The sequence below is a fragment of the Amphiprion ocellaris genome, chromosome 1 (assembly GCF_022539595.1).
Source record: "Amphiprion ocellaris isolate individual 3 ecotype Okinawa chromosome 1, ASM2253959v1, whole genome shotgun sequence".
Taxonomy (NCBI): domain Eukaryota; kingdom Metazoa; phylum Chordata; class Actinopteri; family Pomacentridae; genus Amphiprion; species Amphiprion ocellaris.
The window spans coordinates 35,778,503-35,798,038 of record NC_072766.1 but is presented as its reverse complement, the minus strand read 5'-3'; the positions used below and the strand labels follow the sequence as shown (position 1 = coordinate 35,798,038).

At 37.4% G+C, this 19,536-nt stretch overlaps 2 protein-coding genes across 5 annotated transcripts in view; one reads left to right on the top strand and one right to left on the bottom strand.

Annotated features, from left to right (window-relative positions):
* sirt3 (sirtuin 3) overlaps positions 1–5,958 on the bottom strand; it is a 47,928-nt gene extending 41,970 nt beyond the window's left edge. For 3 of the 4 annotated variants that reach the window (XR_008602328.1, XM_055012396.1, XM_035957699.2), the window contains exons 1-4: positions 5,323–5,919; positions 5,189–5,240; positions 4,077–4,256; positions 3,742–3,974 (exon numbers count right to left, since the gene is read on the bottom strand). Coding sequence is in view for 3 of the 4 variants with exons in the window: in XM_055012396.1 (XP_054868371.1) it covers positions 3,742–3,974; positions 4,077–4,256; positions 5,189–5,240; positions 5,323–5,419 (562 nt within the window). In the remaining variant the exon portion in view is untranslated. Of the gene's footprint in view, positions 1–3,741; positions 3,975–4,076; positions 4,257–5,188; positions 5,241–5,322 lie in introns of all 4 variants that reach the window. The other variant, XM_023291277.3, reaches the window with a different exon arrangement.
* Positions 5,959–6,054: 96 nt separating this feature from the next.
* Positions 6,055–15,095, top strand: psmd13 (proteasome 26S subunit, non-ATPase 13). Its single transcript, XM_023291274.3, has 13 exons — positions 6,055–6,263; positions 7,327–7,405; positions 9,232–9,266; positions 9,369–9,424; positions 9,515–9,558; positions 9,659–9,745; positions 11,255–11,426; positions 11,520–11,599; positions 11,693–11,818; positions 13,103–13,165; positions 14,299–14,379; positions 14,580–14,696; positions 14,785–15,095. Exons 1-13 carry the CDS (start codon positions 6,163–6,165, stop codon positions 14,878–14,880), a joined length of 1,137 nt encoding a protein of 378 aa, XP_023147042.1. The 5' UTR covers positions 6,055–6,162; the 3' UTR covers positions 14,881–15,095.
* The last annotated feature ends 4,441 nt before the right edge of the window (positions 15,096–19,536 follow it).

Below are 19,536 nucleotides of genomic sequence, written 5' to 3'. Positions count from 1 at the left end.
AACCAAATGAAACGAGGCCCCGAGGCAAAGATGAATCTACAATTACCTATGTAAATGTTACCTCAACTGAAGATGTAGTGCAGGTGGAGACAGGATATGGGGAAAAGAATACATGGCTAGATTGGGTCCACTACGCTGCACGCTCACTTAACATGACTGACTGCATTCTTTGCTCTACTGCCAGGCCGACACCGTATACAACACCTGCTCCTCTGCTATATCATTCAGACCGACAAGGTTTTGACTGCATGCTTGCTTTGCATATGTATACAGAACCAGCTAACTGCATTGCTCTGAGTTCTCTCTTCCCAGTAACCTCCGATCATGCCATGCTTCCAGTCTTCCAGCCTCAAGAAGGAAATTACACCTGCCTGACACGCCAGGCTTCTAAATCAGTGGGTGAGATACCAAACAGTTGGTGTGGAGTGATTTTAGATGTTACCACTTGGTCTAACATGACTAGGCTTGCCATTTCCAGGGCTGACCTATACTGGTACTGTGGAGGATTGAAACTATTAAATACCCTGCCCCGAAAATGGTCAGGTACGTGTACTATTGTGCGATTGGCTATTCCTCTCACCATGATAGGTCACAGGAACAGGTCTGCCCTGGAGAGTCCCATGCGGAAGGCACGCTCCACATCTAGTTTTGATCTCCCCACAAATTCTCCCACTTACATTGCTGCAATTGGTATGCCCAGAGGTGTTCCAGGTGAGTATAAATTGGCTAACCCGTTTGCAAACAGTTTTGAATCAATTCTCCCACAGACCACCGCTAACAAAAATGTAGAACGTATAAATTATGTGCATTACAATGCACAACGATTGGCTAACCTCAGAAGAGATGCAGTAGCCGGACTCCCTGGACAGCTCTCGTCAACTTGTCCGATGGGTGTTCAAAATACGATGGCTCAAGACATGCATTTGGCTGAGAAAGGCGGAGTATGTGCTATGTTTGGTTCTTCCTGCTGCACTTTTATTCCCGATAACACAGGTCCGGGTGGCTCGGTGACTAGAGCCCTGGAAGGCCTCAGGACCCTGTCAGATGAGATGGCAAAGAACTCTGGGGTCACAGAGCCCTCTGGAGACTGGCTTTATCAAATCTTTGGGGAGTATAAAACTTTGTTTCTCTCACTAATAGTTTCCATTGCTGTGATATTAACCTGTTGTGGATGTTGCTCTATCCTATGCCTGCGCATGCTGATTAACCGTCGGACAACTGCTGCATTGACCAGGGAAGCTCCTCCTACTCCCTACCAGATGCCTTCCTTAACAAAGGCAATAGACGTCTCACATGTTGATCCGGATGATGCTCTGAAGCAAATGGAGGACAATAACCTTGATTCCTCTGTGTAAAGCTCTGCTGTATTAAGTAACATCAGGCAAAAGGAGGAAAGGAAGCTAGATTTTGATTCACACTGTAAACAGTGTGAAAGGAGGGATTGTTAGTCTTGGGATTTATTATTTTTACTACTAGCAAATATACAATCATTTAACTCATGTTTTACTACTGATCAGTATGTTATCCTTTTACTACTATTTTACTACTAATGAATATGTAATCCACTTATATACAGAAACACACATTGCATTGTGCACTAAATAAAAGAGTTGTATTGACCTGTGAATGAATGGGAGGGTCTCAAACATGATCTCACACTATGTGAATTGGGGTAAAACGAAGTTGAATAGCACCAGGTCAAACAGAGGGCAAAGCACACCAGCTTACACTCAAGACACATCAGACACATAAACATGCACTGCAGGCACACATACTCTCACGCATGCTCGCTGCACGCTCACACATACCAGCTGCTTCTCATTGAAGGTCACACTTGTTTTAAGAACATCATGTGAAAGAACAAAAAACTGACAAAGTGCATATGATTGGAGACATGCATCACCCAAATCAATGAGAGCACTGTCATGCAACTTTAACAGGAAGACCATAACTAACTACATATGACTGCTCTTAGGCTATGGCTAATAACAAAGACACAAACACACCTATTAATCTTTCATAGTAGGGAGGGTTTCCTCTTACAGGTTGTCAGGAACTGATGATTAATTGGAGGATTGTATGATGAGAAGATGTGGTCATGCCTGTCCACCAACGAGAGAGAGCCAAGTCTAAACCACGGCTCTTCTCCATCAGTTTTTGACCAATGAGATTGTAGCACATTTCATAAATATACACTGTATACTCAATATTGCATCCATTACTGGGAAGACGCCTTCAGATTAACACCTTATCTATAGTCCTCTGAGCAGTATTGGTCCTTGATATCAAGCTACTTGTAGCAGAATAAACAACTTTAATTGAGAGAAGTTGTCTTCAATCCCAAAAATGAACACGCTCAACATTAGAGTCTGTTATTTTTCATTGTTCTTATTAACTATACTACTTGCATTACTCCACATTATTCTTGCTAATCACAATATTGCTAAATATATACTTGCTTTTTTCCTCAGTATTCTTGTTAAACATAATACTTGCTTAATATTGAGCTGCACATCTCTTCTTCAAGGCCTATGTAAGGATTTACTGTTTCTGATATACCTACATTCCTACATAGATGCTGCTACTTTAAACATTCCTGTTGAACATACTGATAACCCTATACTGATTTACTCATTGCCTATAAGTGCTAATAAAAATGAGTTGTGTTGACCTGTGTAGGAGAGAGGGCCACAAACGATATCCCACACGGTGTGATTTGAGGTAAATCAAGATGAAAGGAGACAGGAAAACACAGCTGCTTACGTTCACTGCACTCACTGACGTACATGTCTGATACACACATCAACACACACATGCTACGCTCACACACACATACACATCACACACTCACATTCAAGTGCTGAAGGCCACTCCAAATAATAAGAACATCAAGTGAGAACAAAAGCTACTAGGTTAAGACCTGATGGATAACTGGACTGGAGTTGGTGCACGTTAGAATTTATTTTTTTAAAGGCACTGCTAGCTTTACACTGAAATTGATACCATATATATATATGTATAAGTAGTATAACACTGATACTAATATCATTTATTGTGTAATTAATGTACGAGTTGTGTTGACCTAAATAGAGGGAGAGCATCAGTCCCAGGTTCTGAAGGACTAAATACATGAGGGACACAACCAGGGGCAGGTCAAGCTGGAAAGTTTGTACACATACACACACCAAAAAGATATGAGAGATTTGGCTTTGCTTCACAGTACATTCCTATTTCCTTATAAGGTAACAACTAATTGCACTGAAACTGCTATCTCAAGGTTGTTTGAGGGTAGAAACCATCATAGTCCTCCCTACAAGACACCTGCATCCACCCTATGAGATACCACCAGTAGCTGCATCACATCACAGCTAACAAAGGAACAGACTGACAGGTAGAGAGCGGGAACAGGGTTCTTTTTGCAGGACGCAGTTCTTGGACATATCTGTGCACCAACTGATGGGAAAACTAAGTCTAAACCACGGTTTATCCTCACCTTTAGCCAATCACATTTCAATATTTGAATTATATGTTTATGATATGTAGCCAATCACATTTCACCATACTGTATAAGATGTTCTGTTCGTATCAGACTTTATCCTTTTCTGGGAGGCTGTTCCAAACAGAAAAGGTCCTTGTACAACATTTTTTGAGACACTGATGTTAGAAAATAGCTTAATTGGAGAGAAGTAGTTTGTCTTCTATCTCAAAAAACGAATACGATCAACAGAGGTAAACACATACGTCTCTCCAGCCCGTCGATGTTCTGCGTGTACATCCTGAGCAGCTGATCCTTCTCATGAAGCAGACGCACGAAGTAGTGCGTCAGGTTGGGCTGGTAGTTTCCTGGATACAGTTCTTTAGCCAGAGCGAAGAAGGGATTAGGGTTTCGGTGGAAAAAGCCAATCTCGAATATGGCCTCAGCGTAAGGCAGGTCATACTGCTGCAGGTTGTCATAGAGACCGCTGCCTGGAGACCTGTGAGCAGAGAAACGCTGACCTGCTGATTGAGGCTCGTATTTACGGTTTTGTGTGTGCGGAAAAATACCAACAATTCACACCACATGTAACCTTTTTTACCTGAAATCAGGGATGCCACTGGGAGTGCTGATCCCGGCTCCAGCCATCACAACAACCCTCTTGTACTGCTTCTCTTGGATCTTCTTGGCGATGTCCTCCAGAGTCTGCTGTTTGTCAGATGCACCACCGCTGCTGGAGAAAAATCCTCGGTTCAGAGTGCATCGGGAAGAGTGAATTTGTCTGTGAAGAATCAAAATTTTGTGGTCAATGTTTTTTTGCACATAAATACTACATGCAGGAGTCCACGAGGGGCTCACTCCAACTACCTAAGTAATAACATTCACAAAATTAATGTTTACTTGTTGGTTGATTTTAAATTAAGAATTTTTTTTTTTTAATCAGTGTTTGAAGCAAGATCATATATATGCAATGTATTTCACAGTTCCAGAGCTCCACTATAACTAAAAAGCAGATGTTTGATGCACCACTTGTTCATTTACGAATGCTAAATGCAGGTACAAATAACGCTGCTGATATTGGCTGATTAATCAGTTGCCAGGAAATTACATTCGAGTCATCTTTAAAGTGTTTTTTTTAGTCTTCTACACCTGTAAAATAAATGTTTTTGGATTTTGGAATATGTTTGATGAAATATAATGATCATCTTACACAATTTTTAAGATGATTTTTCAAGAAAAATTGCCAACCTTGGTGGCTCCAGTGTTTCAAACATCATACAAGATGCTTTTTGTTGTCATATTTTGTAATGATCTGAAAGTGTTTAGGATTTAAACTTTTGGTCAGATGATAAAAGATGTCTGAGGATGACACCTTGGGCTTTGGGATGCACCGATGCCCAATTTTTTACAATTTTCTGACAGTGTATAGGTTAAACAGCTAATCACTTACTTGAGAAAATAATCGACAATTTAATTGACAATGAAAGAATTTCTTACTTGCAGCTATTATCATAATAGTTGGAGATTGGCTTTTTATTGCAAAGTCAATTAGCTGATTAACCATTGCTCTCCTTTGTCTGTAAGCTTTCAAATAAGTGTAAGAAAGTGCACAGCTGTACGGACACGTGTCTGGTAATACCCAGTTTATATCTGACCCTGCATTGTCAGGCTCTTGCTGTCAGGTTATCTGTGTGTCCATGGAGGTGAAGTTACCTGGACAGAGCTGCTGCACCTTCAGCTGGACACAAACTCCTTGGACCAAAACCTATAAAAACATGCACGTGTCACAAATTTTTAGCATGAACACCGTTTCTGCTGCTTAATTACAGCTCTGTCTGTGAACTAACCATTTGCAAAGATCGTCCTATTCGCGGACGAACACAAACGGCGATACAAACAGCAAAGTCTGACCCGTGACATGAGTGAGTTCACTAAAGAAGCCATGAGAACACCTGGGACTGAAGATTAAACGGTTACCAGACTTTCACTGCATGACTCCTGCTAACACTGCTACACACACCGATTCCTAAACATCTATACGACTCGTTGGCATATTTTCTGCACTTAAAATAACCTAAAAATGATAAATATTGACAGTTTGCCTGCTGAACTGAATGCTGTTGTCCTCTGTCCTCCTTCTGACAGTCAACAGTACCGTAATATACGATATAGCCGAACTTTAGCTACATAAACCATTAGCTATGTAGCTTTATGACTTATTTTGTTTAAAAGTCCGCCTCTTATTACTGAAAAAATCCGGGTGAACGAAAAAAACTAATCTTAAGGGGCCAACAAATTGACTTTACAGAGAAGCAAACGTTAGCTAGCATACACTGTCTTTTAACTTCTTCTTCTTCTTCTTCTTCTTCTTCTTCTTCTTCTTCTTCTTATTCTTCTTATTCTTCTTATTCTTCTTATTCTTCTTATTCTTCTTATTCTTATTCTTATTCTTATTCTTATTCTTATTCTTATTCTGACTTTCCGGCAGGCTGAATGCCTGTCTCTTAACTGCTTGTTATCGGCCGCTTTAAAGAAGAAGAAAACGCCCCCTTCATTTCCCATCATTCTTTGCGCCCAGCAGTTGCGCAGCCGCAGACCGACAACACGGCAGGCTACTTGACGTTAGCAGAAAATTCAACAACACTTTACTAGCCAGAGAGAAAATTCAACTCCACTTTTTCGCCAGCATGAAAGATGTTAGCGGGTACCTCAAACAGCAGCAGAGCAACAGCTCCACGCCGGAGATGGCGGCGGAGTGGCACGCGTTGGAGGATTTGTACAACAAAAGGTGAAAAGAAAAAGCCGTAACACGGCAGCTAGCTAGTGTTGAAATGCTGTGCTAGTGCTAGGCTAGCTACCGTTAGCTAGCTCATTCATTGGAAGTGGCCGCTGAGTCATGCACGGAGCTAACGCTAGCTGCTGTAGCTGAGGGGCTAGCTCATGCTAGCAGCAAACTCCAGGTTTAAATTCAGAGCAGAAACCTGGCTTATAATATTATTTTGAGAACAAACCATCATTTCTGGGTAATAACATTTCATAGTTCGTAGCATTTAGCCCAACACGTAAAATTTAGGCCGATAGAAGACAAAGTTCTCAGTCTGTCATAAGTTTTCATAGCTGGTTGGTAACATGGATGCTAAGAATGAGTCCACAGTTACTGAACCATAATAATTAGTACTTACAGAAGTAACTGGCAGCTGTTTCAACATTTAATTTTTTTAGTACTTTTAAAGCAGTACTGGTGAAACAATGACAAATGTAGTCTTAATTCCGGGAAACTAAAATGAGGAAATATGTTAGTTTTGTCATATATATAATGGTAAACTAAATGTCTACGGTTGGTCGAATGCTCAATGGTGTGGTAATGGCCTGTTTTGAATCGTCAGTATAGTCTACAGACTAAATAAGGTATAATAATAAACAATTCTTGTAACCTTTAATGAGTTTAATTTAGCGCTGTCATACAAGTAAACAGGTTAAATGCTCCGCTAAATACTGAATTTATCATAGGTAGTATTGCGCAACATTGGAAAAAAAGAATGACCCTAATAGCATCAGCACATTTACAATTTACAGTGTAATGTAAATCATGTTTACCCCATGGACATTTGTGTAGTTTTTTTAAGTCATCGCCAACACCACGAACTATTTGTATTGAGAAGCAGCATATTAAGATAAGTGGAGATCATATGTGTGTAATCAATATAGGATACTGACAGCAGCATATCACCTTTACAGTATTCTTTATTTTGAGTGTCTTCTGATGTATTTTTTTTGCTGAAAAATAAGTAATTCAGATGAACTGGCGACTCTAACTGATACTATGAAATGCTTGTTTTTTTTTAACTTAGATTGTGGCATCAGTTGACTCTGAAGCTGACAGACTTTGTTAAAGATCCTTGCTTCAAAACAGGAGATGGCCTCATACAGGTAACTACACCTTGGTCACAGATCTTTTGCTGCTGCACTTGTACAGCTTTGGACAAGTGAGAATACATCCACTTTTAATTTCAATGCACATATTTTAATGTGTGTTGCCAAAGTAGCATGTAGTGACTTGTCTGCAATATATAAACACCAGCTAAGTTCTCAGGGGGAATTCATATTCACTGCATTTTGTTTTCTCCCTTTGAGGACTGAGACACTTCATTTACACTCGTCACAAGAACATGCCTGCACATTTCACACTGAACCAGCATCAAACAGATATTCAGCCATAGTTAATCTCATAATTAATAGTCAGATTTACTACCTATCTACACAGACATACAGTTGTTTGTATTTAGAGTGTGGAATTAAGATTTCTGGAGGTTGGTTAATATTGATTACATGTTAGTACATTAGACACTAAACCACGAAGTTAATTTGTGTTTTGTTTCAGTTAAACCTATTTGTTTTCATCTTATGTGTTCGGAGCAAACACACATCTGTGGGACTGTTTGAAGTCATTATTGCGATGTTACTGTCCATTTTTGGATATTATTACATACAGATTATGGGTAATATATGCAGACTTACACATAAATTAGTAAATAAATAATGTTCAAAGCAAAGCGCTGTATTCCATCATTAAACTTTGCATGAAACGAATTTAAGAATTAAGTTACCAGTATCTTTCAAACCAGCATCGAGCGCTGTTCTGTGTCAGAAATAAACAGCATATGATTACTACAGTTAAGTAGATGTTGTCACGGACTTAAGCAGCTTGTCAAACAGAAGAAATATAGGACTTCTCTGCTAGCCCAGGTTGCTTTAGATACATCAAACTGCTGTGTCACAGCAGGGCATGATCACACTGAGCCATGCTGGTGGTTGACCAACTCATGTTAGTCTCTTCTGCTCTTCTCATTGCCTAAACCGAGCGAACAACGATAGAGGTCCCTGTTTTTATGTCTCACTGTGTTCAGGCCTCAGTAGCTTCTACCTGAACCTCATTAGGAGTTTAGTTTCATTTCCGTGTGCCTGTTTGTACATTCAGATATCAATTTTACTTCATCTGAGCTTTGCTTACATTACTGCTGATGTAAATTGAACCTTTCTTGGTGTTGCTGCTTCACACATCCCACTTGGCTTTTTTTGTGAAGAATTTAGAGGGAATATAGGCCTAATCCCAGGTCACTTACTGAGCTGTACACCTCTGTTTTATAGGCTGGGTAGAGTGTCCTGTTTCTTTTGTGGTTAAGCATTGCGATCATCTCATCCTGGAAGTGGCGTCATTATGTTGTGTTATATCAGTATGAGTGGATCTTCTGGGGCCAAGAGACCAAATTGCCTCTATACATACTAGAAAAAAACTTCTGAAAGTAGTTTTGTAAAGACAGTTTAATGTGGGAATCAGAAAGTCGTAGAATGCTAATATTTAATAATATAAGATCATCACTGTACAATTTTGTTTAATGGTGCTACTAAGTTATTGCATAGCCTTCCATCTGTGTTTTATGTTTTTATAATGACTGTTTGATGTTGAACATTATGCTCAGACTCTGAGATTTATGCTAAATTGCCACATGCTGTGTTTTGCTGCATTTGTATTGGATAAATTCAGTAAAATCACCCCTTGATGGATTTCTGTTAGATGTAAAGGCTTACTGTAAACACCTGCCTGCTCATAGGTAAAGAAGAATTGAAATGAAATGTACAGAAAACACAAAACAAGGCACCCCACTCAGATACTCACTAAAGAACATGAACGTATCCCGTGTGACGTAATTTAGTTGCCATTTTAACTTATGACATTTTCTGTTTTCTTGTTGTAGCTTTATGAAAATTTCCTCTGCGACTTTGAGCACAGGTGAGATAAAAGTACCTCGAACATTCAGTCTAAACATCTGTCAGTTCAGTCTTTACTGGTTGTTTGTTCTGCTGCTCATTTATTATTTTGCCCCCTTATCAGAATCAATCCACTGTCCCTGGTGGAGATTATACTATACGTTGCTCGACAGATGTCAGGTAAAAACAAAACGGAATTTTAAATTTTTTTTTAGTAGAAGACACTTTTTTCTGTTTTTAAAGTGCTAATTAAAACATTTTTGTATCTAGATCCAAAAGATGCTATCACTTTTCTTGAGAAGACCAAGGAAAAGGTGAGTAAATAAATGTTTACATTTATTTATTTTTACCATAGACATTTTAAATTCACTGTTGTAAACTGGTCAAACTTTATTGTGTCTCTGCCTGCTGCAGGTTAAGAGCAGTGAGGAAGCCGTCATTCTCTGCAAGACATCTATCGGCAGCCTGAAACTGGAAATCAATGATCTCCCTGCCACAAAGGTGAAACTTTCAGCTCTCTCGGCTGCTGACGCAAAACCCGCCTCACACCTCGTTCACGTGAAGCAAACTGCGATGGATTTCAAGCTGCTTCTGATGTTCACGCGTGATGTGTCAGCGAAGCGGAGCGACAAAAAAAACCAACAACTGTTAAACACAACAACACCAGTGCATTACAGCTCACACGAGTGTGTAACTGCTCCTCCCACTGATATAAATCTTAGGTGTCATATCAGTGCAGCCACACTCCTGCACACCTGAGACTTTCCTTCCTTGAACCCTCTGAAAATCCCAGCAGTCATCATGCAAACTGTGACATTTCTACCTATTTTTATTTTCTGCTGCACTGCAGAGGAGACAAACATGCAGACTGCACAGTGCAGCAATGCAAAAATAGAACTGGGGCCCAAACATATAGTGCATGTCTTGGACTGTGAAAACTTTATTTCAGAGGTTAGAAATATATGAAGCTGTTTAGGTTGGATTAAAAAAGGTGCACTGCACAAATTCAGATTCACTCTAGTGCAATCTTGAAATTTGCCTATTTTCTTCAGTGTTATTATAATCAGTATTAGGACATATTTTAATCATCTGAACCCCAAAGTCTGCTGTCTGATGTGAAAACAGAAAGAATATGTGGATGTTCAACTTTCTGATGCTCCTTGAACTAATCATTATACAGTTTCATTGGAAAAATGAACCAAATCTAAGCTAGGAGTTGTGATATTTCATCACAATCACTTTATCCTTCATTAAAAATGTAAGCAGTAAAATATCTACTGTACATTCAGCCACCATTTTTTTTCCAGTATTGGTAATACCTGTGAGCACTTCGAAAAATGTGCACACATTTTTGTAAAATAAAAATTAAAAAATCGAAGACATCCAGAATTTTTTTCTCTTTTGAATGATTTATGGCATTATAACTGTGTCATGCTGTACAGCTGGAAAAGTTGCACCATTTTAATATTTCTTTCAATGGAAACGGAATTTAAAAAAGAAGTGTAAATCTAGCTTTGGAAGATACGCCATTAGTGTAGCTGAAATGTCACATCTCATTCTCCTAGTTAAATTCTCATTCATATATTCATCAACTCATCAGCTGCAGAATTTTGAGTGGTTTGGATTTTGAAGGCTTCATCTGTTATTTTAATGTGCTATATACATATTTAATCAACACTGAAGTAAATGCAAGAATCAAATCCAACTATCAGGAACCAAAGAAAACACGTTGGGTTCCTGTTGTACGCTGCTTCTTCTCTTTAACTTTGAGATATGAACATGCAGATTGTGAACACAAATTTCCAGTTACCTGCTATATGATACCCGTTATAAATAACCTTAACTTGTGCTGTACAACAAATGTAGCATGACTAAAACATTTTACGCTTCTGATGTTTATAAATAAAGTGAAAAGACGGCCTCAGGTTCAGACATTTAAAAGACTGCTGCTTGTTGCTCAGGTGTACTGTGATGCCGTGAACTTATTGCCTTATTGTTTTACTCTTCCAGAAAATCATTGAAGAGGTCGAGGAAATGTTAAATAACTTGCCCGGTGTGACGTCGGTCCATGGCCGCTTTTACGACCTCTCCAGCAAATACTATCGCATCATCGGGAACCACGCCTCCTACTACAAGGATGCTCTGCGCTACCTGGGATGTGTGGACATCAAAGACCTTCCAGGTGAGCAGCGGCGTGATGGGAATAAAGCTGAACTTTATAAACACAATGCCTGTACTTGTGTCAGTACCTGAACTGTTGTTGTTGACTCTACAGAGACGGAGAAGCAGGAGAGGGCGTTCACACTGGGACTGGCTGGACTCTTAGGAGAAGGAGTTTACAACTTCGGAGAGCTGGTGGGATTTTAACTGAACACAGCGGTGGTCGTCGTCGTATGTTCAGCTGAAGCTCCGTGTTTTAATGATCACGTCTGCTGTTTGTCTTTGCAGCTAATGCATCCTGTGCTGGAGTCTCTGAGGAACACAGACAAACAGTGGCTCATCGATACACTATACGCCTTCAATGGAGGAAACGTGGAGAAATTCCAGGGCTTCAAATCAGCCTGGGGCCAACAGGTGAAAACTTCAGCATGAACTGAGACATTAACCAGAGTTTCTGTGGATTTTAGGGCTATTGAGGCCTTAACCCTCTGAACCCAAGATGGAAGCATGCTATCTTTATAAATATTGTCAGAACTACAACATTTACCAAACTGTAAAGACAAAAATGAATCATCAGATTTTCAACTTTCCAGCGATTCTTGAATGAATCGTCTGTGATGTGCAGATGTGCAACCAACTCTAAGCTTAGAATTATGATATTTTATCAAAAACAAACCATTTACACCCTAATGTAGCATGGTTCTAAAATAGTATACAGAGGAGCAAGTTGTCAACAAGTTGTTGGAAGATACATTCAGCATTATGGAGTACCTTTCTAGAGTTGTGTGAAAAATTGTAGAGGTAAAAATGTAAGTTGAACTAATCAAATAGCCTCTCTATAGCATGTAGATCCCTTTATTTCTCAAACTGATAACACCTGTGGTCACTTAGAAAATGGTTGTACATATGGATTCAATTTTTGTTAAAGTTTTGCAAAACATAATCAAAGAAATTCAACTTATTTGTTTGTCTTTTAAAATGTATTGTATTATAAGTGTGTCATACTGCGCATTTCTGATTCTCTCTGCTTCTAGTCATGGTTGTGTTGTTTCCATAGAGGTGCAGGACTTTATATTGCAGTGAAAAATTTGCAAAATGCACCCAGAAAATGCTTCAGCATCAGAGCGTTAATACTGTTTTTGTGGTCTTACTGGTCAAAGAATGGTAGGAAATCAGTTTCATTTAATAAGTGCACAGTTTGATTGACTTTTATAATCAGATTTTTGTCAGCACTTTCCAGCTGTGTAACAGTCAGTCACAGTAATAAAATCAACCCGGACCTAGATACATGGCAGAACACTGATGGATGAGTTAACCTATTAAAAAATTGTTTTTGCTAAAATTGAAACTCGCCCATTATGAGTCATACTGACCTATAATAGACTCATTAAGAACAGCGATAACTAATGTTACTGTCTACCGCAGGCAAGAAAAAAAATATCTAAGATCTTGGTAGATAACATTTAAGACCTTTGTTTGCTGAAGGACCTGGAATCTAGACCTTTGCAGACTTGTGCTTGTGTTTCCTGCCCTAACTGTATAGTCAAATAAACTGCCAAAAAACATATTTAATCTTAGTATTAAATTTATTTATTTAATCTGAGTATTATCTGACACTTGGCAGATGGGTTTTTACTTGTACATGTGAATCAGCTTTAACTTCAACTGTCTGATGAACTTTTCCTCTCTTGATCATAGCCTGACCTTGCAGCGCATGAAGCCAAACTAATGCAGAAGATCCAGCTGCTGTGCGTGATGGAGGTGAGACATCTCGGAAACGCTTAACACATTTATCTGTAATGATGTGAATTTGTATTCTCCCACAACTGAAGCTTTATACTAAAAACCCAGAAAATAGTTCAGTGTGAAATCAGTTCCAGTACTCTAGACCCGCAATCCTTCTGGACACATATGCAACCATTTTTGTGGATAGTGCAAGTTTAGTTTTTACCATTTTTGTATTTGTGCAAGTTGCTCAGTTTGGTGGTGTTAATAAAGCTTCATGAAAAGAAGAAACAAAAAAATACAATGGCACATTCATATATCTGAAATGCTGGCAAATCTGCTAAATCTGAGAAACGCAGGCGGGGAGATGCCAACTGAAGAAGAAAAAGTACTACTTCTAACAACATCCAAACTATTTCAGCAACACAACTTGTCCTAGTTCATAGGACTCACTACCATTCCAAGTTTGGGGTCACCCAGACAATTCCATGTTTTCCATGAAAACTCACACTTTTATTCATGTGCTAACATAATTGCACAAAGGTTTTCTAACCAATGAGCCTTTCAACACCATTAGCTAACACAATGTAGCATTAGAACACAGGAGTGATGGTTGCTGGAAATGTTCCTCTGTACCCCTATGGAGATATTCCATTAAAAATCAGCTGTTTCCAGCTAGAGTAGCTGGAAACGACTAAACATTAACAATGTCTAGACTGTATTTCTGATTTATTTAATGTTATTTTCATTGAAAAAAAGTTTTTCTTTCAAAAATGAGGACATTTCTAAGTGACCCCAAACTTTTGAGCGGTAGTGTACATCAGAAAACATCCACAAAATGACAAAATTCATGTGTTCTCAGATAATAATGTTTTGTAAATATCAATTTTTGAGTCACTTTTATTCTTACATTGATGCAAAACTGGGGTTTGCAAACTGGGACAAGTAATCATCTGTGAGAAAGGTCATTGATTTATACTGAATTCAGAAAAGGTGTGACCAGCTGAGAAAGTTGGTAGCACCAGTGATTTAAAAAAATTAATTAAAAAAAAAAAATACCCAGGAGTCTTGAGGTTATGTCATTGGACTCACTGGTCAAATATACTGAACTTGTGTTGCTGATTCTTCAGTGTTTATGTTTGTGCTAACTGAAATCTTTTTCCTTCTAGATGACTTTCACTCGTCCTGCGAATCACAGACAGCTGACCTTCACTGAGATTGCTCAAAGTGCCAAAATCCCTGTTAACGAGGTCAGTTAGATCTAAGGTGTATTTAATCAGTCTGTCACTAGATGTCAATAAAACCACTGATCTCCTTTGATTATAAGAGGAAATATTGTTAGATGTGGGTTTTAACTTAACACCACTGATCCAGATGTAGATGGAGTAATCAATATGGCGATGGATTTATTGAGGTTGGAAAATGCTAATTAATGGATGTCGTCCTGCAGGTGGAGCTGCTGGTGATGAAGGCTCTGTCTGTGGGTCTGATCAAAGGAAACATCGATGAGGTGGACCAGAAGGTGCAGATGACCTGGGTGCAGCCCCGAGTGTTGGACCTGCAGCAGGTTAGCACTCATCCTTAGTTTTGTTTTGAAGTATCCTATTAAAATCATGCTGTTTTAATAAACACTCTCCTGTCTGGCACTGTTTCAGATCAAAGGCATGAAGGAGCGGCTGGACTTCTGGTGTGGCGACGTGAAGAACATGGCCATGCTGGTGGAGCAGCAGGCCCACGACATCCTCACCTGATCTGGTTTCACCTTCAATCCACAGAGGGAACCCTCATAGATACCTGTTCTTTGTGTTGTTTTTCTTTCTTACTTGATGTTCATTCTTCTGTTACTGTCACCGTTTATTGCCAATCTGTAAATTACACTGTGGCATTTTACAAATAAACAACTGGTTGTAACATTATCTTCACCATATGGACTCTGTAAAAAAAAATAAAATCTGTACAAAAATCACATTCATCTTTATAATTACTGGCTATGCAGGTATTAAGTCTTTTAATGTGTAGCTATATTGATGTTTGTGCACCTTTGAATAGTAAATTAAGACTTTTTCAAAAAATTCCTTGGCTGAATACTAATAACTTGGGAACATTAACAGGCTATAAACGCTCCAACTTAAGTTTGAAATTTAACATGTTATTTATAATATGCAAATGTTTGGAGTTTAATTGCTAGCAACTCAATGCAGCGTCAAGGTCAAATGTAGCATTAGCTGTTAAATGTACTCATCAGAGAGCTAAGGCTGGCATCTTTATAGCCACAACTAAACAGTGCCTTTTCCTAAATGTTAGAAAGCAGGTTTACTATTAGTTTAGCCTGTTAGCATGCTAACGTGATAATTGACACTAGACACAAAGCACAGATGAAGCTGATTGAGTACCATCAGGTAAGATGGTGTCTTCTGCTAAATGCTAATATGCTGAAGTTTAGCAGGTGACATATGTGTGATATTCATCATAGTTTAAAGTGTTTGGTTGCTAATATTAAATAAATGGTATTAAACACAAAGTACAGATGGTGCTGATGGTCATTAGGTTAGATGGTGTCTTGTGCTAAATGCTAATATGCTAAGGTTCAGTAGAGGAAGTGTTTACAGCTAATTTGGCAAGTTAGCATAGTCAAGTTTCCAAATTAAAACACAAAGCTGACTAAATGTCAATTTTATAGCTTTCCTTTTGTGCTAAAAAACAACATACTGATGTTTACCAGGTGACATGTTTACCACAATAATCTTAGTTTCTATGCTAGCATGCTAACGTTTTCTAATTACGCTAAACAAACAGCGTAGTAGAAGCTGATTGAATTTCATTAGTTTGGCAAGTCTTTTATGCTAAATGCTAACAACTGGTCTTTAGCAGGTGACATTTAAATTCGTAGAGTGTTAGCATGATACTATTTGCTACTTGGCACTAAACAAAGTGTAGTTTGACTTAATTTAAAGTCATTACTTCAGCTGGTCTCTTGTGCTTAACGTTAACATGCATGCTAATTTTCATTAATTAGCATCTAACTTAAATTACAATGGAAGCAGAATATCATTAATTTTAGCTTGTTTCTTCTGCTACATGCTAATATGCTGATGGTTTGTAGTTTACTGTTGTTAGTATGTTATCTAAAGTCTGATGATTGGCGATAAATACAAAATACATCAGAAGAGATGAGTGACGCGACTGAGTTTAGCCGCTAAATGCTATCGCTAATGCTCGTGTTGTGTAGGTGAAATTTTACCGTTATCATTGCCGGGTTAGCATGTTCACCTCGGCTAACTGGCATTAAACACAAAAAAGATGAGAAAACGGTTGAAGGTGAGTAGATTAGGTGGTAAATGCTAACGCTAATGCTTGTGTTGTGTAGGTGAAATGATTGCCGTTAGTTTGGCATGTTAGCACGCTAATGTCTGCTTATTGGCTTCCATATACAGTCTGTTGGCATGAAACAGAAAAAGGACATCAGAAGATGACTGACTGACTGAGTTTAGCCGCTAAAGGCTAACGCTTGTGTTGTGCAGGTGAAATTTTTCCCGTTAGTTTGCCATGTTAGCATGCTAACATATGCTAATTGGCATTAAACACAAAAAAGTGCGTCAGAAGACGGTTGAAGGTGAGTAGATTAGGTGTTGAATGCTAATGCTTGTGTTGTTCAGATGAAATTTTTGCCGTTAGTTGGGCATATTGGCATGCTAACGTCTGCTAATTTGCATTTAACACAAAAAAGTACGACAGAAGACGGTTGAGTAGCTTAGCCGCTGAATGCTAACGCTACCATTAGTTGAACGTACATGAAGCACAGATGCAGCTGAATAAATATCATTAGTTTTTCAGTTATTTTTTGGCCATAAACCTTTAAAAGCGCATTAAATTAGCAGAGGATAACATATCAAGGCAGCACCTCATAACTATGGGAAGAGGGTGAGTTGGTTAATAATTGCTACACATTGTAGAACAGGAGCGGCAACACCATGAGATTTAATGTAATGAATATTAGCTTGAAAATCAATATGCATTAAGTATTTTTGGCAAATGTCATGGTAAAGAAATGGTAAATATGTGTGTCTGCAGTGCTGTCATCCCAGTTTTTGTTTTGTTTTTGTAGCATATATTTGTATATATTTTTGGAAAATTAAGTACAACAAATTAACTAGAAACTGTGTCTTTTTGCTAGTAGCTATTATTACATGTACCAACAACTTTTACTAAATTACTATGATGCTGAACAACACTGCAGGTTCTGAGGCATTTCTGTTATGAACCAATTAAGCTGTTGTGTAATAGCATGTAATTATGAGGTAGTTTTTCAAAAGTATATAATTATGAGATCCAGAACTCATAAATGTTAATTCTTTTCTTCTAATCATGACACAGCGTGTCATAATTTTTTCTTTTGTTAATGCTATACACTTATGTCTCAATATCAACCTCACTACTGAACAAATTAAAACAAAATTTAAAAAGAGGAAATTTATTAAACTAATACAATTATTAGACAGTTACTGTGTAACTGGGAAAGTCAGAGGAGGATGAATTTTCTTGGGTGCTTAAATGTGTGAGTGCAGTTTTACAGCAATCCAGTCAGCAGATAACATCACAAGATTCTGACAAACACATACACTATAACTTAATTAGTGGCTAATTATGGCCAGTGTTAACATGAAATTCTAATATGTGATAGCTGCTAACGATTAAAACCACATTCAACCAATAAAACAATAACAACAATACACCAACTCCTGTAACAGAAGTTACAGCATTTAATCTGCTAGTCTGCTTTTCATGCACACTCCTGCAATAGCAAATTTAAAAGCTAATATCACCTTATGTGACTTTTACTTGGGGACTGTCACAAAGGAAAAGTTACAGTTTGATAAATACTGTTTTGCACTTCAGATATTTGTACTTAAATTATTTACCATGTGGATTTCAGCTAGGGTTTATCTCACACAGTAGCCTAGTTACAGATGAACTATGGAATTATAGTATAGAACTCTACTATAATATAATGTACTATTTTTCCTTTACTAATTTGTAAACAAAGCTTTCACAGCAGAAGGAAGCATTTATGAATAAGATATATAGCTCCTGTCTTGTGCTTTCATTTTTGTCTGGCTCTTTGGCCCTTCTTATATATTTTTGGCTCAACATGGATTGTACCTGGAAGTTTTTCCATTTTGTCTGGTTTTATTTCCTACTGTTAATCCAATCATTGCTGTAGTCAGTGATTACTCTCCATAACAGGATCATTTTCAAAACATTTTTTTAGCTTATAAAACATGAAACTATTCAGTGTTGATATGAAGACTTGAAACATGTCAGCCTGGATCTGCTTTTTATCATTAGTTACACTGTAACGAGCAGGAAAAGGTCTGTTTTCATGCCTTAAAGACATTTTTCTGCCTCATTTGAGTCTTTTGAACCTTAGGTTGTGTGTATTTTGCATGTTTGTCTTCATCGTTGATGGAAAGAAAAGAGCTTCATGGAACCTTACTTTGTGTTCTGCTCCAGTGAACACTTGGGTCATTTCTTGTGCAGGATGATTTTACTCAGAATTACGATGAAAAAGGAAAATGTCAATAAATACAACCACAGACACACTCAAGTAAAACTAATTACTGAATAGAAATAATAAATTAAATTAAATATCTGGTTAGGACAAAGTGTGACATTACAGTAATGTAGAAGTTTAAAACATGAAGAAAAAATAGAAACATATTAGTAAAAATATTGGCTTTTATTAGAAAATATAATTATGCATAAAATATATTTACATATACATCACAATAAAAAAAATCAGAGATCTGAAAACTACTTTGATTTAAAAATGTGCAACAAATACATATTCACGTCTAATAAATATGCTATACAAAATAAATACATGTAAAAATACAACTTACATTTTAAATTTATTTTTCTTCCATTTATTTTAAATTATTCTTGCCAATTAATTTTCTGTAACAAAGTGGTAAAAATGTAAACTTAATGAACACCTAAAATAAATATCTAAAAAAAAATTTAATATTGCAACAAATAATAATAATGTGAATGAATAAATAAAGTTATTTAATTAATGTTACATTTTACTTATTTTTATTTATGTATTGAATGTTTTTTGTGTATTATCTTATTACAGTAAATATATTGGAAATAAAGCATTTCATTGGAAAAAGAAAAAAAGAAAATTTGGTTAAAATTTAACAACCACGAATATCTTGAAAATGAATAGGAAATGTATTTAAAATAAAAATGACATTGATTCACTTCTAAATCCATTCAGTTTTCTGAACAACACCAAAATGTGAGCCAGTCAGACATGTAGCCCACTGAGTATTTATTTCAAAATAATTCTGTATTATTATATGTAAAATGATGAAATTATTTTATTAATTAAAAAATATTTAAAT